Source organism: Fulvia fulva, chromosome 3 (genome assembly GCF_020509005.1).
Source record: "Fulvia fulva chromosome 3, complete sequence".
Taxonomy (NCBI): Eukaryota; Fungi; Ascomycota; class Dothideomycetes; order Mycosphaerellales; family Mycosphaerellaceae; genus Fulvia; species Fulvia fulva.
In genome coordinates, this window is record NC_063014.1 from 4,772,561 (window position 1) to 4,794,360 (window position 21,800).

The window sequence follows — 21,800 nt, forward strand, 5'->3', positions numbered from 1 at the left end:
AGTATACTACGGTAGTAAGAGAAGTAAGGAGAGCCCGCCGGGTATAGACGAGTAGCTATAGCGAGGAGGCCTAGAACGTATATAGGGAGGTATCCTAATAGAAGAAAGCTACGATACGGAGGGAGAAAGTAGTCGGCTAGAGAGCTATAGTAGAAGAAATCGCCGATAAGCTAGCGAGGATATAGAAGCTAGCGAAATGGGCCCGACAGGACCCTATATAGGGCCCCTCCTTCTCTATCCTAGCGCTATAATCGCCTAGTAGCCCGGTTAGCGACCCCGAGGCTAAGGCGCGTCTACTAGCTAGTAAGTTCTTCCCGCCCCTAGTCGAGGCTAATCTAAGCGACATAAACAGCTCTACTCCCCTAGCCCCTAGTATCGCGGTCTAATAGGAGGTGTCCGAGGGAGAAGTTGCCGCTATACTAAGGAAGTTGCCGGCAAAGAAAGCCCCGGGGCCGGATAGGATCCTAAACGAGCTACTAAAGAAGTGTAGAGATTAACTAGCCCTAGTAGTCGTAGCGATCTTTAACGCCTGCCTATAGACCGGGTACTACCCGATAGCCTTTAAATAATCGACGATAGTAGTCCTACGTAAGCCGTAGAAGGAAGACTATACGTAGGTGAAGTCGTACCGCCTAATTACGCTCCTTAACACTCTTAGGAAGGCGCTTAAGAAGCTAGTTATAACGAGACTCTCCGAGGCGGTAGAGGAACACTCCCTACTCCCGGACACCTAGATAGGTACGCGCCTATAGCGATCGACGCTATCCGCGATAGAACTTATTACCTCTTAGGTAAAGGCTATCTAGTATAAGAATAGGGACAAGGTAGCTTCCTTACTTAGCCTAGACATATCGGGAGCCTTCGACTACGTGTTATACCCGCGGCTACTCTATATCCTAAGGTCGAAGGGACTCCCTAAGTAGCTTATTAACTTCGTACGGTCCTACCTCCAAAACCGTAGTACGTCGATCCTAGTCGGCTAGTATAGAAGCCTATTTTAAGCAGTCTATACTAGAATCCCGTAAGGCTTAACGCTAGTACCTATTCTGTTCCTCTTCTTTATAGCGACGCTGCTCCTAGCCCTAGAATCCTAGAACACCGCTACGAGCGGCTTCGTAGACGACACAAATATCTAAGCGTAGTCTTCCTCGACTAAGGAGAACTATAGGCTACTAGAAGAGAAGCACAAGATCTACGAGGACTAGGCTAGGAGGTACGGGGCTCGGTTTGCCCTAGAAAAGTACAATCTAATATACTTTACGCGCCGGCCACGGTTCTATAATATATAAGCTTCTATCTAGATATAGGGGCATACGACTAACCCGGCAAATCAGCTTAGGATCCTCGGACTATAGGTAGACCCGGCGCTACGGTAGAGGAAGCACGTAAAGGCAATATTACGGAAAGCTAAACAGAATATAGCATCATACTAGAGGCTTACTACGTCTATATAGGGGGCGGACTTCCGGCAGTTACGACTTCTATATACGGCTATTATACGGCCAGTCCTTACCTATAGTAGCTAAGTATGGTCCTTAGGCAAGAGGGCCTGCCTATCGAAGGGACTCGTCGCGCCGCTAGCGAAGATCTAAAACCAATGCCTAAGGAAGGTCACCGGGGTATATAAGTCGATACTAACGAGGATGCTTAAGTACGAGACCGCTATACCGCCGATCGACCTATATATCTAGAGACTACGGACCTCCTACTTAGGCAAGTCGGTATAGTACCTAGTATAGAAGGTCATCGCTAGTACAGTCGTAAGGGCCCGCGAATTAGTACTAGCGTATAGGGGCATTCGACCCGGAAACGAGCCGAACTACCGGGTAAGGGACGAATAGCTAGTAATATAATAGGAAGGTAAGAAATCGTTTATAGAGCAACTATAGAAAGAGAGGTAGAACAACTAGGTTATAGGGTATAGTAGACGCCCTTAGCTAGCGGGACAACCTAAGGAATAGTTAGCTACAAAATCCGCGGTTAAGCACCCCCCGAAGCTTATCTACTACCGCCTTACGAGAGCATAGAGTAGCATAGTAACCTAACTACGGAGCGAACATATCGGCCTCTAGGGGTACCTATTATAGAGGAAGGTTCTAGAATATACAAATACTAGCTATCCCTACGGCTATTACTCCTAGAATATATAGTACGTACTCCTCGTCTATCCGAGGTAGTCGCTAGGAAGGGGGGAGTAGATAGTAAAGGTAAGGAACCGGACGATTCGGGTACTTCTTAATAACGTTAAGAACCTACGGCGTATTACGAACTAGATACTAGAGAAGGGCTAGCTAGAATAGTACCGCCTAGTAGGAGTAGTATAGGAAGAGAGGATACGACGTAGCGCGACGAGACCGGCTAGGAGCGGGGGCTAACGGGGTAGTAATATAGACTATATATATTTAGAGGGAAACCTAATCTAGATAAGGAGAGGTCGGGGCGGGAAGGGTTTTCACCTATTCGGGTTTCCCTTTATACATAACAATAGATATATACCTATATAGGCCGGATAGGGTCCTAGAACAGGGGAATAACAAATCTATCTATCTATCTATATAATTAGAACGATACTAGTCCGTTATATAAGCCGAGTAGTAGTACTAGACACTCGTAGATGCCGTATCGTGTCGTAAACGCCGTTAACCACTCGTGCCCTTTAGCTATCCGTAACTTATTAAAGGCTACTATAATGTCTAGCTTTATAAAGTACTTCTTACCGTATATACGGTTAAGCGTCTCTTATATCAAGGGAATCGGATACCGGTTCTTAATAGTGATCGCGTTCAATCCTCTATAGTCGATATAAACACGTAGCCTACCTCTAGGCTTACGTACTACTAGTACTAGTGTAGGAGACTAGCTCGTCTTTTGCCCTACTTTCCGTACCTTCCCTTTAGATGTTTACTCGTCTAGCCATTTCTTAACTGCCTCGTTCTCCTTCTTAGCTAGGCCGTAGGGCTTGCGGTATAGTGGCTCTTATAGACTATTAGGCTTAATATGAATCTTATGATCTACGCCTAGTCGGTAAGGTAGGAGTCCTTTATAATCCTTAGCTAAGAAAGCGTCCGTAATATCGTAGTATATCGGCGGTAACTTCTCCTTCGGGTTATAATTAAACTACTTATTCAAGAATTAGTCTAGATCATTAGTAGCTATTACACTTAGCTTAAGCTCTCCGTCGTCGCTCTTACGCCTAGTAGGCATAATGTAGAAGTACTTAGCCCTAGGCCGGTACGCGTACATTCCCTACGCGCGTTAAGAAACGCCCTAGTAGTCCACTTCTCTATCGTCTATATCTTCTAGGTTATATAATAAGACGTTTAGCTCCGCCTCTCCTACTATAAAGCTCGCTACTTCTCTAGTGAAGGGCTCTAGTCTGTACCGTACTAGTGCCTACTTCTTCTTCTCGCGATAGTTTAGGGATTATACTGTTATCGATGTCTTATTCTATAGATAGTGACCAAAGCAGTAATCCGATCTAAATGCTACCTCGCCTATCTCCTAGAAGATGTTTAGGTTGTGCGCTATAAGCCACGGTAGGCTAAAGACGATGTTATATTCGAGGTCGGTGACGTAGTATAGCATTTACTCGTAATGATCGCCGATAACTACGTCTATAAGGGCCGCGTATATAATCTGCCGTGTAGTAGCCGTTCTATCTCCTAGTATTAGTCGTCGGCTTTACGTCAAAGGGATCAGGGGTATTGTGTATTTACGTATAAATTTCTAGTTAAGAAAGAGAGAGGTAGAAGCAGAATCTATAAGGCCTCGAGCCTTTCTATATTATATTATTACGGGTAATACTATATAAGGGTATATAGCTAGCTATTGCTTATCTAGTGCGTATACCGATATCTTAAGCTCCTTACTATAGTCTGTTACCGTCTCTTACGTTCCGTGTCTCTCAATCTTATACTCTTTCTGTCCTAGGAAGTTCGGGTGACCGCTATCTACTACGCTTAGGTAGCGGTCGTACCATTTCCCTACCGCGGATCGGCGGCTAGGGAACTGAGGTTCGCGTTCCGATTCGGCGTAGTATTACGTAGACGCGGTAGGCGATAGTCGCTATCGTACCTATACATTAGGCATTTAGGGTTAGTCGATACGTAAGAACCTATACGGTAGCGGTAGTACTTACCCTACTTCTTAAGGTCTTCGCGCTACTTACGGTTAAGCGTAGGTAGGTTCTATAGATATGTCGGCAGATCCTCCTTCTTCTTAGTACTAGCGTACTATAGTAGGCGCTATACTAAGGCACCTACTATACCGGTAGCGGTACTAGTAACTACGTTACCGTTATTCTAGTTGTTCTAGCCGCTATTACCGTTCGAGTTACTATTGCTACGGGGGCGCTCCTTCTACGAGTATAGTCGATTTGTCTCGTAGAAGCTCTCGTCTAGTACGGTATACTCCTCGATAACGTCTTATATACTGTCTAGGCGGCGGTCGACTTCGCGGTCGCCGAAGGTCTTAATAAAGTACTTACGGTTTAGTCGGTTACGGAACAGTATAAGCTCGGTCTTATCGGTCTATAGTATCTAGGCGCGTAACTTCGAGTAGCGTATATAGAAGGCTATAAAGGTTTCGCCTTGTTCTTACTTATAGGTAGCAATATTAACTATAGCCTTAGTTCCTTTATTACGTATACTATATTAGCGTGTTATCTAATCTAATAACTCTTCTCTAGTCTTAAACTCGTTAAAGGACTACTATCTAGGCATAGGGATCCTCGGCTTAATACTTCGCTAAGGATCACCTTACGTCTACCTATATACGAAGCGTAGACTATCTACCTTAGTACGGAAGGTTACTATAGTTAGCTTTAGGAGAACACTACTATACTAGCTATCGAAATTAGGGTCATTATCGTTCTTGAAGTACTTAGGGTTAGGCACACCCTTACCGATCCCTATACCGCGAGTAAGGGTACGGTTAATAGTAAAGAGACGTTCTAGAAGGTCAACTAGTAGTGTCTAGGTACGGGTATTACGTATTCTCGAGTCACGACTATTGTTAGGTCCTAGTCGCGGACGGTCGTTATTACGTCCTCGGCTATTATTACTACGGTTATAGTCGTCTCTATCGTTATTACTACCACCGCTACCGCTACCTCTACTAGTAGCTTCGCGATATCTACGTAATAGCTACTCGAGTAAGGTCTCGCGTAGGCGGGAACGAGAGGGTCGGCGGCCTAAGCGGCCCCTACCTCCGTTCTATATAGTGTCTCCTACCTTAAGCCGAGCCTTTAGGTTATCGACTTCTTGTTATAGGGCCTAGTTCTTCACCTTAGCATCTTATGCCTTCTTCTTCTCCTTCTCGTAGATCTCGCTAAACTACTTATATAGGTTATTAGCTTCCTTATATTTCTTCTCTAGCTCTTATAACTTAGCTAGGTCGTAATCCTTCTTACTCTTAAGATCTGCTGCCATTTTCTATATAACAAGCTCTTTACTTCGTAGTATCTTATAGATACGGTCGTATTCGGTATATAGCGTAGTATACTAGGTGTTCTAGAGGTCGTTAGCTCGCTCTATTATATCGAGTTGTCTACCCTTAGTAATCGCCGTATTGACTACTTATAGCACGAAGTCGTAGGTGGTCTTCGGGTGTTAGGATATAAGGGTCGTAAGGTTGTCTAGGGTGACATTCTAGTATTCGGATACGAGAATATGTTCTACCTCGTCGAGTAATAGATACACCTCGTCTAGGTCGCCGCCTAGGTTCTCTTCGAGCTTGAACTCGAACAGTTCTATAAAGTCAATCTTACTACCTTCTTCTCGCTCGAAGGCCTTCTAGTAAGCTTTATTAATCTCTTATTATAGCGCGATACCGGTGTCTACTATAACCCGCCGGTTATCGTCCTATATCTAACTCTAAGAGAAAGAGGAGAGGTCGGGAAAAGAGATGTACGCTACTTACTTTTGCCCTTAGGCTTAGGTGGCGGTGGCATGCCGCCGTTCGCTATTTATAACGTTATATTATCTAGGTTCGGGAGAGGCGTAACGGTGCCTATATCCTAACTATCTACGAGCGCGCGACTACCTACTAATAATGTCGCTACGTTACGTTCTCTAGGTATCTACGCGCTATACGCCTTACCGTGTTCTATGTTCTAATATAACTCTACGCGTTCTCGAGTTCTACGGTTCTGTCTGTTCCTATTATTACGCGTCCCTTATCTAGATCCGCGATCTAGGTAGGGTAGTAGAACAAACTATAAGGGCGCGCGTATTATAGGGTCCGAACGAGATAGTTGTTGTTCTACGAAGCTACGAAAGAGGAGCGCGAGGCGCGGCGAAGTTATAAAGTAAAGCTAAGCCGCGCTAACCCGATACGGAAGGTCCGCGGTTTAGCCGGGCCGACGTAGCTATAGTAGGGGGTCGCGGGCTACCCGTGACACCCCGAGTCTATTAGTAGCGTTCCGTATAGTAGACTCTCCGAGTCTATTAGTACGTTACCGTACGGATTCCGGGTATAGGGTATAATACCCTACGTTATACTTCCTTAGTATATCGATGTCCTATTAAGTAAACTCGGGCTTATAACCTATTAAACAGGTATAGTATATATATATACGGAAGTTAGGATACGTAATAGGGAAGGAGGAAGGACTAATATAGTATACGAAGGTATATAGATAGATAGATATTTCATTAAGCTATTATAGTGCCCTTTGGCCTATATAGCTATACTATCTTGTTTTTGTATATATAGAGGGGAAACCGTGTTAGTAAAAACCCCTCCTCCTTCCCGCCTGTCTTTTCCTCCTAGTTGTCGTCTTAAATTTCCCTTATTAGGGGTACGCTAGTGTTATAGGCCTGCCCTAATAACTACCCTATCTACAACCCCCCTCGCTTCCGCCTCTTGTCTATCTACTCCTCCGTCTCGCTAGCGAGGCTAAACTACTAGAGGTATCCCTACTATAGTATCTACCGAGAGATTCGGCGAATGTTACCTTTGTCCCTAGAAATTAACTTATAGTCTCTCCTTCCCGCTTAGTGCCTCTAATTTCCCCTGCCTCTCGCCTACTACGGGCATCGTAGTAGCATATATTCTAGGTTTTACGATAGGTAGCTATACTAGTAGGCTAGGCTATAGATGTCTAGTACGCGTCTCCTAAACAGGTAGGCCCTTAATCTAATATATTCGGACCTGATTTGGATCGCTATGCTTGCTTCGGCCCTTATTAGGTCCCTATATAGCTAGTAATTATGTCTCTAGAAGGCTCGGAGCGCTATCGGGCCTATTGTCTTAGGGGGCTTCCTTTTCTAGTCCTACTCCTATAGGTAGCTCGCTATCTATTCCGCTAGGCTTTAGGTCTTAGCCTTGCTCCCGCCGGCCTAGCGAGTCCTACGCTCCTCCTCTTTTCGTGCTAGCTATTCGGTGCTTATCTATACGGCCGTAAAGGTAGTAAGGTCATCCTCTTTTTAGCTTGTCCTATGTCCGGCCTCTCTCCGGTAGCGGCTTCCTATCTTATTCTTTATCTCCTAGATCGTAGTTTATACTAGGTAACCTATCGTCTTTACCGCGTATTAAATTCTTATTCCCCGGATATACTAACTAATTAGTAGTGTTCCTATCTCTATTTCTACCGTACTTATTAACATTGTCTTATATACGCCTAGTACCCTACGTAGGTTACCTACCTATATCCTATTTAGAGGTTACTCTATCCGTTTCGGGATCGGCTTGCCTACGCCTCCTATTCCCTAAATCTATGCCCCGTATAACATAGCTAGTCTAACGATCGCCTTTTATATTACTCTTACCTTATTGAATATTACTCCCTATATAGATACCGTAAGCCTCTTTATCGAGGCTTCGTTAACTTACGCTCGACTCTAGGCTTTCTTAATCTATATATTCTAGCTTAGCTTCAGGTTAAGCTAGATCCCTAGTACCCGTAGCTCTGCTAATAGCTTAGTCTCGTAGCCTTAGATTCTTACCGCCGCCTTTATATTATAGTATGTTCTCGCTTTACTAAAGTGTATAAGTTAGTACTTTTTAGGGGCGAACTAGGCACTATACTTCTTTGCCCACTCCTTACATTTCTTATACCTATCTTCGAGGAGGCGACAGTTCTCTTCTATCGAGTCTGACTAGGCTAGGATGTGTATGTCGTCTACGAACCCCGATACTAAGGTTTGCGGAGAGGTGAGTAGGGGGATTAGATTAGACATAAATATCAGAAACAGGATAGGGGAGAGAGTAGATCCCTAAGGTATTCTAGTCTCTACCTTTACCGGGTCGGACGTATACCTTCCTAGGACTAGGTATGTCGTCCGTTCCTAGAGAAAGGAGTAGACGAACGTCGTTACCTACTAGGGGATGCCTTTTTACTATAGGATATATATTAGCCTTTGGTATAAGACGTTGTCGAAGGCTCCTACGATATCGAGGGTAAGGAAGGAATCGTATTTAGTAAGCTAGCTACGAGATAAGGTAACAAGTCTTAACCGCGATTTCCTACTTATCTAGTACTACCGTATAGCCTCGTTTCGAGAGGTTAGCCCGGAGCAAAAGCTTCCCTCTACGCCCTCCCTCCCTGTTTGCTCCTTAAGCCAATATCTACCTCTATAGGCCTAAGCCCTTTAGTGCTCTCTATTAACCGACATGCGTATCCGTCCTCTCGGGCTATATAGATAGTATTAGCCGTCGCTACTAGTATATACTACGCCCTAGGTTTTAACGCCCTTCGCGTTACCGTAGCCTATCTCTAGAAAGCGGCCGTCTATACCTCGTAGGTTTGCTCGGGGCACACACTACGCCGGGTAGCGTACTCCTTACGTTTCTACCTACTAACTAATATAAAGTTCCTTATTACCCTGCCCTCGATCCTCCCCGATTATAGAACTAATCCACTTGTATTATACGTCTTTTCCCCGTCCTAATAGCCGTCTTTTCCTTGCTTAGGCTATCGTCTTTTCCTCGTCGCAATCTACTATATTAGACTAGGTACGTTATGTAGCGGGATAGGTAGTGCCTTAGGCAAAACCCTCGTTCCTATACCGGGTGTTTAATAGGCCCTTATAGGCATCGTCGCGTGTCTACCTACCCACCGTATTGCCCGCTAGTAAACACTAGATTGTTTCGTAGTCCGCTCGACGCCGTCGTATAGTCCGCTTAGTTGTTGTTCTATAGTCCGCTCGTCTAATGTTCGTCGCTTAGCCCGCTCGGTTTACGGTCTCCGGAGGTGAAAATTCTACACTTATACTAGAGGTGTCCTATCGAGCGTATAGGCCACGGTTCCGCGCCCTTCTTATACGTAGAAAGAAGAGGGACTCGCTCCCGATACGAGTACACGCTCGTCGGATAGTTTTTATACCCGTTTTACTAGTAGTCCTCTATTCGCCGCGGCTTCGCCTACGTTACGCGCCCGTCGCGCCTACGACGCTCTAGCGTAAGAATACTTAGCTCTCTCGTAGTAAGACGAGAGGTTCGTAGCCGATACTACGTATAGATAATTCTCGTCGTCGACCTACGAAGGTATATAGTAGAATAGTATTTAGTACTAAAGGTGTCTCTACTATCGGTATAGAGACTACGTCTCTTATACCTATATAGAGGGATATTGCTCTAGTCCTAGTTCTGTTTTACTACGCCTTATCGGTTTTACCTATATCTTATCCTACGACGGTAGTTCCTCCGACAGTCTCGTACTAACTAGCTAAGTAACTTTAGGTCCTCTAAGTCGCTCCTACTATTCGTACGGTATCTTAGTAGTATTACCGTACTATTATCTCGACTAGCTTAGTATATACTAAGTTAGTCTTAGTACTATACGATATACCTACTAACCTATATTCGTAACAAGTTTCTATATCTTTAACCTATTACTTTATAGGTTATTCGTAGTACGTATTCTACGGTTAGTAAAGGCGGTCTAATAAAGTATAAGGGAGCCGTTCTTAATATAGAGTAAATAACGAAGTTATTAGATAGGCTATCTAAGAGGAGCACGAGGTATAGAAAGTTAATATACAAGCCGGGGCATGCGGGCCGGCCCGTGCCGAGTCACGTGACCGACTGCTATTTACTAGACGTCCGCCTAGGCCCGTAATAGTAGGCGCTAGATATTACCTATTCGTATTTTATTCGTAGCGGGAGGTACTCTTCGTATTTAAACCGAGAGAAGTAGCTATTTATAGTATATTCCTTCTTATTCTATACTTATAGAGTCTGTCTCTCGTAGCTAAAGCTACTAGATCGGTAAGGTGTTCTTTATCGGTTATACTTAGCGACTTAAAAGCCTCTAGTCTCTTTTAGATTCCTTATAGTTTTGACCCTTCTTTTAGTAGAAGAAGCTCGTAATCCGATTCTATAGCCTGTCTTATAACTATCGGGGTAGTGTCCTTTAGGGCTCTAGCTATCGGGTTGTCTTCGGGAAGCTTATTTATCCGGAGGCTATACTTAAGGACCTACCTTTCTAGCCGAATACGGGGAGTTAATAGGTCCGCTTCTCTTTTGTACGGTTCCGTAGGAGTAGTTCGAAATACTCCTAGGACTTTTCTAATTCCCTTCCCGTGAATCGCTTCTAGAGGGGTAATAGATCGTCTAGATCTCTACTAAACCGGCGCCCCGTAGTCCGCTACGGTCGTAACGTATACTAGGTAGAGAGTCCGGAGAGAACGAGTACTTAAATCGTTCCCTATATTCGCTAGTCGGTTCATCCTATAGAATGAGGCGAGTGCCTTTGTCGAACGGATTTGAATATATTCCTTAAAGGTAAGATAGGTATCAAACTAAATCCCTAGCTATCTCACGGCTTTTGTCGCGGGTTTAATTACTTCCCCGCTCGGTAGGGTAATAGAACTATCGCATCCTTTGCCTTTCGCGAAGTGTAGTAGCTCGGTTTTAGCTAGGTCACATTCTATCGCTTATTCGGCCCCGCTCTTCGTTAGAAGTCTTACTTCTCTCTCGAGGGTCTTCGCGTCCTCCTTTAGGCTTGTCGAGGTAGCTAAAAGTCTAATATCGTCGATATAGGATAAGGGAGTTACGGCCTTAATATCCGTAAAGAGATCCCTTATATAGATTAGGAATAGAATCGGCGAAATTGGGCTACCCTACGGTACGCCGGTTTCGACTTCGGTAGTGGTCTTCAGTCCGGATGATACCGATGGCAAGTCTGGGGAAAAGTATACAATAAGAGTTACTATTCTGCCGAACCTCCATCTCTATCGCTAGTCTGACAATCTGGGTATCTCGCACATGGAAAATCAGATGTACCGATGGGTCCTCTAAGCAAACTGAACGTACACCAGCGGCGTGGTGTAAGGTCCGGTAGCCATTGGCTTCGTGTACGACAGATAGATGCCATTTTCGGCCGCATTGTTGCTGGGCAGGAGGGAAGGGTGTGCTTGCAACGTATACGCGCCGACGAAGGCATCACCGTTCTGACCTTGCCACAAGAGGTACGGCTTGACCCAAGGACCCTCTGGAGCTGGAGCAGTCGAGATGTAGAAGTTGGCGACAGGCTCGAGCTCTGCTTGGCCGATCCAGACGTAGCTTGCGTAGTAGGTTGAGTAGTAGAATGTGCCTTGACCACCAGCGCCCGCGTTTGGCAGGCCACAGTCAGTGCTGTTGATGCTAGGCATGGTGTTTGACCAAGACTTGGCAGTGTTGTTGTAGTACTGGTATGAAGCTCGTTGCTCGACTCTGGTGGACGTCACTCTTGCAAGGCAGGTAGAGGTGCCGACCCCTGGGTTTGCCTGGCCGTACATATATGTGACGCCGTTGCGTGTCACACCGCCGTAACGACCGAAGTTGATTTCACTGGTCTTCCAGAACTCTTCGGCGATCAGCCTGACCGATGGCAGCGTGTTTTTGTTCGTCGTAGCGAGGTAGGTGCTTCTGTAGAGGGAAGCTGCAGGTTGAGGTGTGTAGGTTTGGAGGAAACCGTAGAGGTGTGCCTTCGGGACCCATGTATAGCCCACGGCACTTGCGCTGTGAGGGCATGTCAGCGTCGAAACATCAATGCATACCAGATTACTCACCCATTGCTGCTTGTCTGCGAGATCAACGGAGGCGAATCTGGCCAGATGGCCCAGCGGCTGCCGTCTGGACAGGCTCCAGCGACGTTGGTGTTGCACTCGCTCGCCGTCAAAGGAAAGTATGGCACGATGTTATCGGTCCTGGGGTAGCCATACATCTGCAGAATTGGGCTTGTCCCTGTAGAGCCAACGCCGACGGGGTTGCCAGTTGTTTTGATGACCGGGCCGCCTTTGCTCTGGGGGTCCGTCCACCCTACGGTGCTTGAGATGACTGGCAGAACCGAGACTCCGTTCTTGTTGACCATCGTGTCTCTGCAGGTCCAGAATGCTCTAGTGCCGATACGTACAGACCCGCAGGAATCTCTGTCGAGGTTGGGGTCCGTAACGTTGCCAATGTAAGTTGCGCTCTTGAATTGTGGCATCTTGGCCTGCCTTGTCTCCAGATCTCCCGTGCTCATATCAAGGGGTGCTGCCATCGTCTGTGCAGCCAGAGCTGCGAGTAGCATGTACTTCCCCATGGTGGTGACGAGGTTGTTGTTCGTGCTGTGAAACTGTGGTGGTGTGGTCTTTGTGATTCCAAATCAGTATGCAGTGTGTGGTGACGGTGTCTAGCGTGTCAGGAAGTGAGTATGATGGCTGTTGAGGGTCGGTGAATGGAGTGCTATGGTTGAGACAGTAGCAGTGTGCGACGCCTTCATCCATTATATATTCCAGGGCGCACGCCCCTATGCAAACGGCCACTGCATACTGACATGGCGGCAAGCCTCGTCGGTATGCAATGGCCACACCGCCTGCCATTGTTCCAGAACGGCCGGCGGCAACACTCGACACCACAGCAACAGTGCAGCAGGCACGACACATTGCTTCCAGATTTCTTGGAACATTAGCAGTGGCTTGCTGAGACAGCACGGAAGAGCTACTAGGAGGTAAGGTTTACTCACTAGAGCTCAGCATGGTAGGAAGGCAGTACCATAAGCACTAGAGGCAAGCCTCGATGCGGCTCCCCGGGCTACATACAACCGAAGTGCTTGGAGCAAAAGCACAGAGACGTGGCCAACAAAGGAGTCATGCAGTACAGCGCGTCACTTGCGCTCCCACGTGGCACGCGGCTGCAGACTGCCTGGCGAATCATGCTGAACTCAAAGGCAGACAACTCGTCCGGAGTATCGGGTATGGGTACGTACAGGCAGGCTCTGGAATCTTTAGCCGACATATCTTTTTGCCACAGAAACGGGTTCAGAGCACCCATGATAGCTGCTGCGCATCAAGCAGTGGCTGCACAAGCCATGGCGCCCACGTTGTCGGCGGCCACGAGCAGCCCTCGCGTAGTAGTAGTACGGGATGGTAGACTTTGGAGGCTGCTGCCACGTGGAGTGCTTTGGGGAGATGTGAGCCCTCAGCCAAGACACCAAGCACTTATTCTATCCGCAGGTTCGGGTGGGTGGCTTGCGTAGATGGCTCGAGAGCCAGCTGCAAAGGGGAAGACCCTGCATAGTCCCAGCAAGAGTGATGAATCGCCGCTGACGTCTCATCTTGGCTCGGGCCGATCTTGGTAAGCGAGACCAGGGGTGGTGTGACACAGTGACACTGACTTCACCTCGTCTTTCTCTCTGCACAGACACCTTTCGGTCCGTCGGTCACTCCATGTGTCGATCCTTGCCACTGCCTTCTGCACCAAGACAGGTGCCACCTCTTTTGAACAGACCGTACTGCCTACCGGAGCGCAGATGGCTAGCACTGTAGGAGCCATCTCATGCATGAAGCGCTTGCTGATACATCTCACCGTGGCGCATTGAGGATCGTAGCGTGATCAGACGAGACGAGACGCGTCGCTTGAGCACCCTCCCACCGGGGAGCCAAGATCTACGGGCGAGACTAGCACACACAGGTGAAAATAAACAGACGTTGGCATCCAAGGGATCAAAGACATCACAGGCAAGGCAAGACGAGTCACGATGAGATGCCACAGAGACAGAAGAGTGGTCTGAAGTTTTCATTTCATGGCTACTATTGCCTCATGGTGATCTTCTGATCACGCGCTCATCTGGAGCATTGCATGCTGAGCTCTGTTGGCTCGTTCTGTCGTACAGTGTGGGGAGTAGTATTGGTTGCTGGGAGAGTGGTCAGTGGATGGAGACGATGATGAGGAGGCGAGTGTGTTTTACCTTAGGCAAAGCCCCAGCTGACCTCGGCGACGCCCTGGTCGAGCGAGTAGCCGAACTTGACGAAGGCGTTAGGAAGGACTTCGGCATTGCCTGGTGCGCAAGAGCCTGGCTGCTTGTCAAGAATGGTGCCCTGGACGGTGACACCGTTCGAGACCATGTTGATCTTGCGGCCGCACAGTGGGTCGGCATTTGGGTTGGCAGCGGTCCACAGGCACTCGGAGACGGCGACAGCGTCGCCGGAGAGGGCGCTGCCGCAAGCACCAACGCCTGGGCTGTCAGAGTTCTGGAATGTGAGGCGGCCGGTACCCTGGCTGGGAGGTGTGTCAGTAACTCGAGGTGAAGAAAAGAAGTTGAGGCAACGTACCGCTTGCTGACCGAGGCACTGGCGAGGCCAACGACGGTGGCGATGATGGTGGAGACCTTCATGTTTGCTTGTGTTTGGTTGGAGAAGTGTTGTTGGTTGGAGAGAGTGTTGGTTGATTGTTGTGAGTGTGTGATGGGGTGGAAGTTGTCGAGAGGGTGAGAAATTTGAGAGAGAAAGAGGAAAATACTTATGCTTAAGGCAGAAGGCCTGTGCAGCAGCTTCACTTGCGTCGCAAAAGCTCTGGCACATCAATTCCCATCAATTCACTTGAATAATTGCCTCACAAACGCAGCTCGAACGCAGCTCGAAGGGAGCTTGGACGCCGTTGAGCGTGTGAAAAAGCAAGAGCGTGCTCAGGGTCTAGAGGCAGCAGCATGGTGCGGATGAACAACGAGGTGTGACTATCCCAAAACATTGTCGAGGCCCTTCGCGTGACATGTGGCTACAATCTCCAACTCTACCGGTACCGATACAACCCCTATATGTTGAGATACCAATATCGAGTGCAAAGCCGATATGGTCCTGAGGCAGCTCGGCTTTGACGCTAGCCTCGTGGACAGGGATGCGGCGTGGCGGAAGCCTGGAGCTTGGTGACAGAATGAACGGCCAGGGGAAGAACGGGCTAGTGATGACGAGGGGCTTCTCGGTGGCCCACAGGCTGTCGAGGAAGGATAGAGCATTGCCGTGCAGGTGAGCATTGAGAGGTAGTAGAGTGTATGTAGTATGTATTACAGTCATTCACCTTCAAGTGCCATGAGACGTGTTGGGAGGGAAGTAGTGCAGCGAGAGCCAGGCCATTGGAGGGCAACGACGGCTCGAGGGAGCAACGGCGCGGCGATGGGCATTGAAGGACGACCGAGCACGTAGCATGTATGACCTTACTCACCACAGCATGTGCTGTGATTTGCGACAAGTGTGGCAGGAAGAGCAAGGCCATCAGGAGAGGACGTCGACTTGAGGGAGTCACGACAGGGAGACAAGGTGTGGCAGATGGTGCATCATGTAGTATGTATTGCATTCAAGCAGTATCGATGGACGTATGTTGTGCCGCGAGGGATTGGCTGCCGGAAGAGCAAGACCCGTAGAAGACGAGTGATGGCCAAGAGAGCGGCGATGAGCATTGGGTGGTAGTGAAGTACGCAGCGTGTATGGCCTTCACTCACCACAGTAACCAAGTGCTGTGCTTCGAAAGAAGTGTGCTAGGTAGAGCAAGGTCACCAGAAGATGGATGTCGACTCGAGGAAGCCACGATGGGACGACGATCTTGAGAAATGGTTCATCACGTAGCATGTATTGCATTCATGCTGCATCGGCGCCATGTACTGTGCCACGAGAATCATGTTCTAGCAAGAGCAAGACCACCAGCAGAGGAGCAATGGCCGAGAGAGCAGCGACTGTGGCATTGGGCGTTGGTCGAGCACGTCGCGTCTATTGCATTCATCCATCATCGGTGCCCAGATGCTGTGCCTCGTACAGAGATGATACAGGAAGAGGTAGGGCATCAGGAGGAGCGCTATTGCTGAACGAAGCAGTGCTGCGACAACGAGCATCGAAGCACTACCGAGCACACACTATGCGTCATATTCAGTGACCATCATGAGCCAGGAGCTACACCGCGAGAGAATGCATTGGGAAGAGCACGGTCATCGGAGAATGGTCGACAGCTTGTGGAAGCGACCTTGCGGCGGCGCGGCAAGTATCGAGAGGCCAATGGGTCGCTGTATCGCACAGGGAACCCATTCACCTCCTTTGAGCATGTATAACACTGCAGTAGACTCTCCGTATTGCTCCGAAGGTCTCTAGAAGCTATGGACACGACTCGAGGCTTGTAAGGGTTGCGAAGCCGTTGCGGCGATGGATGGAGGCAGGAGGGACACGAGCACTTGCATTGTATGGAGGCATCATCTGTGTCCAGTGGACATGTGTCGTGCTCCGAGAGAGCTGTTGTAGTACGCTGAAGGTCTGTAGAAGCCGTGACACTGTTCAAAGACTGCAAGGCGTGTGAGGTTATGGTGGTGATAAGCGGCGAGGCAAGATTGAGGAGCATCTATCTCGTGTGCGGACATCATCCACCATCAGCGAGTGTGTCGTGTGCTCGGCGAGAGCTGCTATGGTACACTTAAGCCGTGGAAGGATCAGCCGTGTGGCTCGACAGCTGCCATGACCGTGAGACCGTTGCGTGGAGAATATAGTGAAGGAACGCAGGTGGCGACAGGTGCATGTGGTCTTGCAACTCCATCGCGTAGACGGCGATGCTGCATGAAAGCAACAGTGGCATGGAACAGATCTGGAAGTCATGGACAAGAGCAGATAGAGCTCAGGTATCTCGAGAGGAGCAAGGAACACGGTGTAGCAGGCGATATGGGAATGCCATCGAGCATAGCGCGGCTCTATGTCTGTGCAAATGCATGGCATCCCCGAGGGGCTACCAATCGTGAGGAACGACTCGACAGTGGCAAAGGCGGGCAGGATAATGCAGGCCATAATGAGAAGAGCGAGTAGAGCTTCGAGCAAAGGAGTGACTCGATGTCTTGTGGTATCCGACAACACCTCTACCCAGCGCCTCTTGCGATCGTGTCTGTCGTTGTCTGTGTGTACGATGCTATGCGGCTGCAGTGTCCTCTCTTCTCTCTGTCTGCGTAACCATGTCTCTGTATGATCTAGGGGTTGGCATTGACCAAGCGCAACCATTGGGAGAGCACTCAAAGCCACTTCCACTCCATCGATATCCTCCGCTCTGTAACACTCCCAAGCATGGAGAAAGAGGCCGGCGAGACGTCCAAGTCTGTCGACTTTTTGCAGTGATCGCACATCCCGCACGCCTCCAATGTTACGTTGCCCTTCGCTGTCCATGCCATGATCTTCCTGCCGCAGATAGGATCTTCTGGGTAGCTCTTTTCGGGAATGCTGAATACTGTGAACCAGGCTGGGTGCACCGCGGCAAACAGCCCTGAGCATTCGTAACCGCACATTTCCCTGCCTGTCGGTGCGCCGAAGTAGGTCAAGTCGCCTTTGTAAGGCTTCGCATGGTCTCGAGGGAGGAGGGATGAATCGTCCGGGGGGGATCGCGGTGCTGGCGAGGCGTGGCTCACTGATACCAAGGTCAGTACGGACAGTACGGAGGTCCTCATCGTTGTACAGAGCCGTTGTAGGGTGGGTCGTGTAGCAATGCGCGGCGCGCCTATTTCGAAATGCACTAGAAGCCCTTTTGAGGTCCCAATGCGTTGGGCGTGCTGCACTGGCCTCTTTGTTTGCCCTTGGGAGAGCTTGTACCAATGTCTCTCCAACCCCGATATTATGCACTCTTTACGTACCGTCGAAGAACCAGCATCGTCGTCATCGCAGCATTCCCAAAACATGCAAGCCACGCAGCAAGACGGCATTGTCGCTAGTATGCATTCAATGCGCTGTGGCCAGGTTAGGGGCGGTGGAGGGATCTCGCTGTGGATGGGGTCGGTGAAGGCGACGCGCTTGGTGGTTCGCGAGAGCTCGATGGCACTGTCGTTGTCGGCGGTAATGTGCTCGACCTCAGCCATGATGTGCGTTGTGGTGAATGTAGGTAGTGGGCGGTCGCGTCCCTTGCTTCGGCGTTCCAACTGTCTCAAGCCGCTTGGGCTTTTCGTGGAATGTCAACGCGACGGTCAGAACTTCTGATATTGCAGGCCAAGTCCAGCTTCACCATCTTCAATTTGATGCGCGTAATGCATTGCCTGGTCCTATTTGCAATACCGATGTCCAAGCAAGGCCACGATATGCTCAGCAGCCAATTTCATGCGACATAGGCGAATGACGAACGAGACCAGCGTGCACCTACCGCAACTCGCGACGAACGCGCAGATCCGGCCAAAGAGATCGCGATTGTCAATAGATCCCTCGCCAATCAAGCCTATCGTCCAAGACGAAGAGCTCATACAAGCAGCAACATTGCCTAGACGACAGGTATCGACACATCGACGACACCTACACGACCGCTCGAGGGAAGAGATGGGTCGGAAAGAGCTGAGAGAGGACACAGAACCACTAGATGGTCGACTGTATATGCGGGCCGGTCAGGTGGACCAAGGAGACCATACCTCAGCACATGCTCGACGAGGAGACAATTGCGCTGGTGGAGTGGTTGACACTCGTGGAAACTGGCCATATAAACCCACACGCCTTCGCAGCGGTGCAGGCACGATGCGACATGGCGCAGTGCACAGCAGAGCGTCCTGGGAGTGGACGGCCTCGCAAATTCTGACCGCTTGACAACATCCTCCGCGGAGACATCGAAGGGGTCATCGAGATCAGTGTTGCGGTTTATGCTGCTAAGAAGAGCAGTACACCCAGCGCGACGTCTGTGTTGGGAGGGAGCACTGCCGCGGCCTGCTGTAGACATGACGTAGAGCGAGACGAAAGGCCTAATATCCAGACAAAGAGCCACGAGCCCCTCGAGCATGTCGTAAAAGCCACACCCCCAAGTCGATACCCGAGCGCCCAAGCGACCAGATCTGGCTACCAGCCCGATAGGCTTTGCTGCTACTGTTGAGATCGACCGACAGATTCCGGCGCAGGCCTAGACCATGAGTGCGACAGGCGCTGGACTGAACGGTCATCGGCGCCCACAGCGACACCAGGATATAGCCGCACCTGGTCCATCTCCCGGGACCTAGCTGCTACCTGAAGTGAAGTATAAGCTGACCGCTCTCGTTGCAGCTGTCCGCCTATTGGAGTTGGACCATCACTATCTTGTTGCTGCTCGACTTGGCCTGAACCGCCTTAAAGCATCACTATAGCACCTGGACACTGACGCAGCCAATTTATCGCCGATGGTCCAACTGCTGCTCGCTTCTTTGTGAGCCCAGACTCCGACCTTCCCGAACCAGCATATGCTCGAGTACCGCAAGGGGATGGTCGTGGCTAACGATAGATTGGACGCCGCCTGCTCCACGACAGCTGAATAGATCATCCATTCAGGTCTACCAGACGAGACGTGTTTAGAGATCGTGGAAATTGTTGGTGGGAATGAGGGCCGTGACATCGACGATCCAACGATCGTGCCACAGATGCACTTTTTTATTGCAGTCCATTCATGATAACAGGGACTGCTTGCTAATTCCTGGGTGTCCGGATGTGCTGCTGGCGTCGCGCCAGAGCCAGACTGCTGCAATTGCATGCCGAGGACTTCGGCGACCGATAAAACTGCCTTACTCAAATCCATCCGAGGACATCTTGATGCTTGAGGCAGCTTGGCTATTGCCAATCGTTGGTTTTGAACAGCTCACGCCGGCTTTGATACCAAGACCGGTGACAACTTGGCAGCAGGAAGGCTGTGGTCTCGACGGTCGCCGCCTTTGTGCACCAATGCTCACGCGTCGATGTTTTCTATCTGCTCGATGACATCGGACTCACTATCATGGAGGACAACATGATTATTGTCGGAGCTGACCATATACAGTATCTCAATACTGTTCATGGTGCAGGCACAGGCATCGTCCGGGGTCAAATGCGATCTGCGTGGAGTGCAGAGAAGCTGGTGAAGGCGAGATGCATCATCATGAAAGGTCAGACTTCCTGCTCGACACAGTTCTGGCCACGATGATGGGACGTCCTCGCGGCATGCCAGGTGCCAGCAATAAATTTGATCCGCCACAGAGGCAGTAGGTCAAGTCGTCAAGCTGAATGAGCGTCTCCAGTGTGAACACCCTGTTCCACCACGATCTGCGCCATTATTGACGGCGTGAGTCGGCAAGAAAGCGCTACCATATGGTCTGGCATCTGTTCTTGGCGAGGTGCCTGCAAGTCGCTAACGCCGTTGCCGACTCGCAAGCAGCTGGCATGCACCTAAATGCAACCCTTATCAAGCCAGGTGGTCCGTCATCTTATGTTGTTCGCTGTGGTCACCCGAACTCCGCATCAAGCAAGGTGGAACGCCGAAGAGCTGCTGCAAAAAGGTCGTGAGTCCAGGTCTTGGAGTTAGCATTGGCTCCATAAAAGGACCAAGCCCGAGAAGCGTGTGCAGCTGTTGTACGCCATTGTCCGTGGCGGGCACTTGAAAGCAATCATGTGCGTCCTTGGGTATTCGTCTAGTTCAAGGTCTTGTCTCTGCAAGACCTTGAGAGACCACTATCCCATTTCGCACGTAGGCCAGTGGATTGATGGCCATCTGTGCAGACGAGCGCTATCCAGTCGCCTGGCCGAGAAGTTCCGCAACATGTTCTCCGATGGACCATTCCAACGGGGACAGATCAAAGCTGTGGCTCAGTGTAAAGACGAGAGATGTATTCCATTGACGCAGAGAGGAAGGTAGCTCGGCACAGCGATCGCACGAAGGGCCATGTTTTCCTGGACATCTGGCGATGTTGATCGGAAACCTCGTTATGATTGACCGTGAACCAGATCATTCGACAGTCTCGGTCCACTGGTGTTAGGCTCTTAGTTCTGTTCTGTACGGATAATCCGAAGCGACTGCCAGGTGTGCGTTCAGAGCGTGGTGTGGAAGTAGCCTGTCGGTTTGTGGACTGGACCAGTGGTCCGGCTGGAGAGGGTCAGGCATATACGCTGCACAGATATCTACCAACATCGGCCCTCAAGTCCGAAGATATTATCCAAAGGTAACACTCGTATGCGCCTGCAAGCAGAGCTCTTGACGGCAGCTCGTCATCGTGGGCCATCTTCAGCCCACTTTGCACCATGCACTCCATGTCGCCATATCATATAGCCGACAAGACCTGCCCATACTACCAGCGCCAGCACCGCCTGCCACTCTCCAAAGTCTTGCCCTGCCAGCCTCCTGTACAGCACCTCGCCTCGCGACAGCCACTGTTTCAGCGATTGTCCCTGCCAGACTCCAATCGTCCACCTCTACTTGTCCTTTGTGCTCCAACAACCTCCCAGCTGGGATCTTGCCACTCTATCTCTTCCCGACCGTTCATGCGCGCAAGCATGGCAGGAATCATGAGGGCTGTGCATGTGGCAGCTCCTATCCCAGTCGAGCGGAGTACCGTTGCCGAGATTGTTCGTTGTGCCATAGTACCCATTTCTTGCGGCTCTCCGGGCCTGTAGGAGAGCTTGTACGGCGCCCACGCCTAGACCCAGTGTCGCTCCTGTTTGGAGGCCGCGGTAAAGGACGTAGGACCAGACCAAGGTATGAGCTAGAGGCTGGTCTTCGGCGTGGGCCGGGTGTGGGAAGAATGGCGACATGATGGAGGATGGCTACTGGTACTGCTTGTGTCTCGGAGTATGTTGTTTTCATGTCGTGCTTCGGCGACAACGCAAAGATACAGTGGTCTGCTTCGTTGTGTT

At 49.7% G+C, this 21,800-nt stretch overlaps 4 protein-coding genes across 4 annotated transcripts; all 4 read right to left on the reverse strand.

Moving 5' to 3' along the window:
- Positions 1-11,237: 11,237 nt before the first annotated feature.
- On the reverse strand, positions 11,238-12,508 carry CLAFUR5_08461 (uncharacterized protein; the record flags this gene model as incomplete). The annotated part of the gene is made up of 2 exons (XM_047907609.1): positions 11,238-11,943; positions 11,994-12,508. The coding sequence occupies 2 exons, from the start codon at positions 12,506-12,508 to the stop codon at positions 11,238-11,240; spliced, it is 1,221 nt and encodes a 406-aa protein (XP_047759679.1).
- Positions 12,509-14,156: 1,648 nt separating this feature from the next.
- Positions 14,157-14,581, reverse strand: CLAFUR5_20260 (Papain inhibitor; the record flags this gene model as incomplete). The annotated part of the gene is made up of 2 exons (XM_059463096.1): positions 14,157-14,466; positions 14,520-14,581. 2 exons carry the CDS (start codon positions 14,579-14,581, stop codon positions 14,157-14,159), a joined length of 372 nt encoding a protein of 123 aa, XP_059318940.1.
- A 2,640-nt stretch (positions 14,582-17,221) lies between these two features.
- Positions 17,222-18,055, reverse strand: CLAFUR5_08462 (uncharacterized protein; the record flags this gene model as incomplete). Its single annotated transcript, XM_047907610.1, has 2 exons — positions 17,222-17,610; positions 17,830-18,055. The coding sequence occupies 2 exons, from the start codon at positions 18,053-18,055 to the stop codon at positions 17,222-17,224; spliced, it is 615 nt and encodes a 204-aa protein (XP_047759680.1).
- A 3,100-nt stretch (positions 18,056-21,155) lies between these two features.
- CLAFUR5_08463 (uncharacterized protein) lies at positions 21,156-21,698 on the reverse strand (the record flags this gene model as incomplete). The annotated part of the gene is made up of 2 exons (XM_047907611.1): positions 21,156-21,359; positions 21,408-21,698. The coding sequence occupies 2 exons, from the start codon at positions 21,696-21,698 to the stop codon at positions 21,156-21,158; spliced, it is 495 nt and encodes a 164-aa protein (XP_047759681.1).
- Between the last annotated feature and the right edge of the window lie 102 nt (positions 21,699-21,800).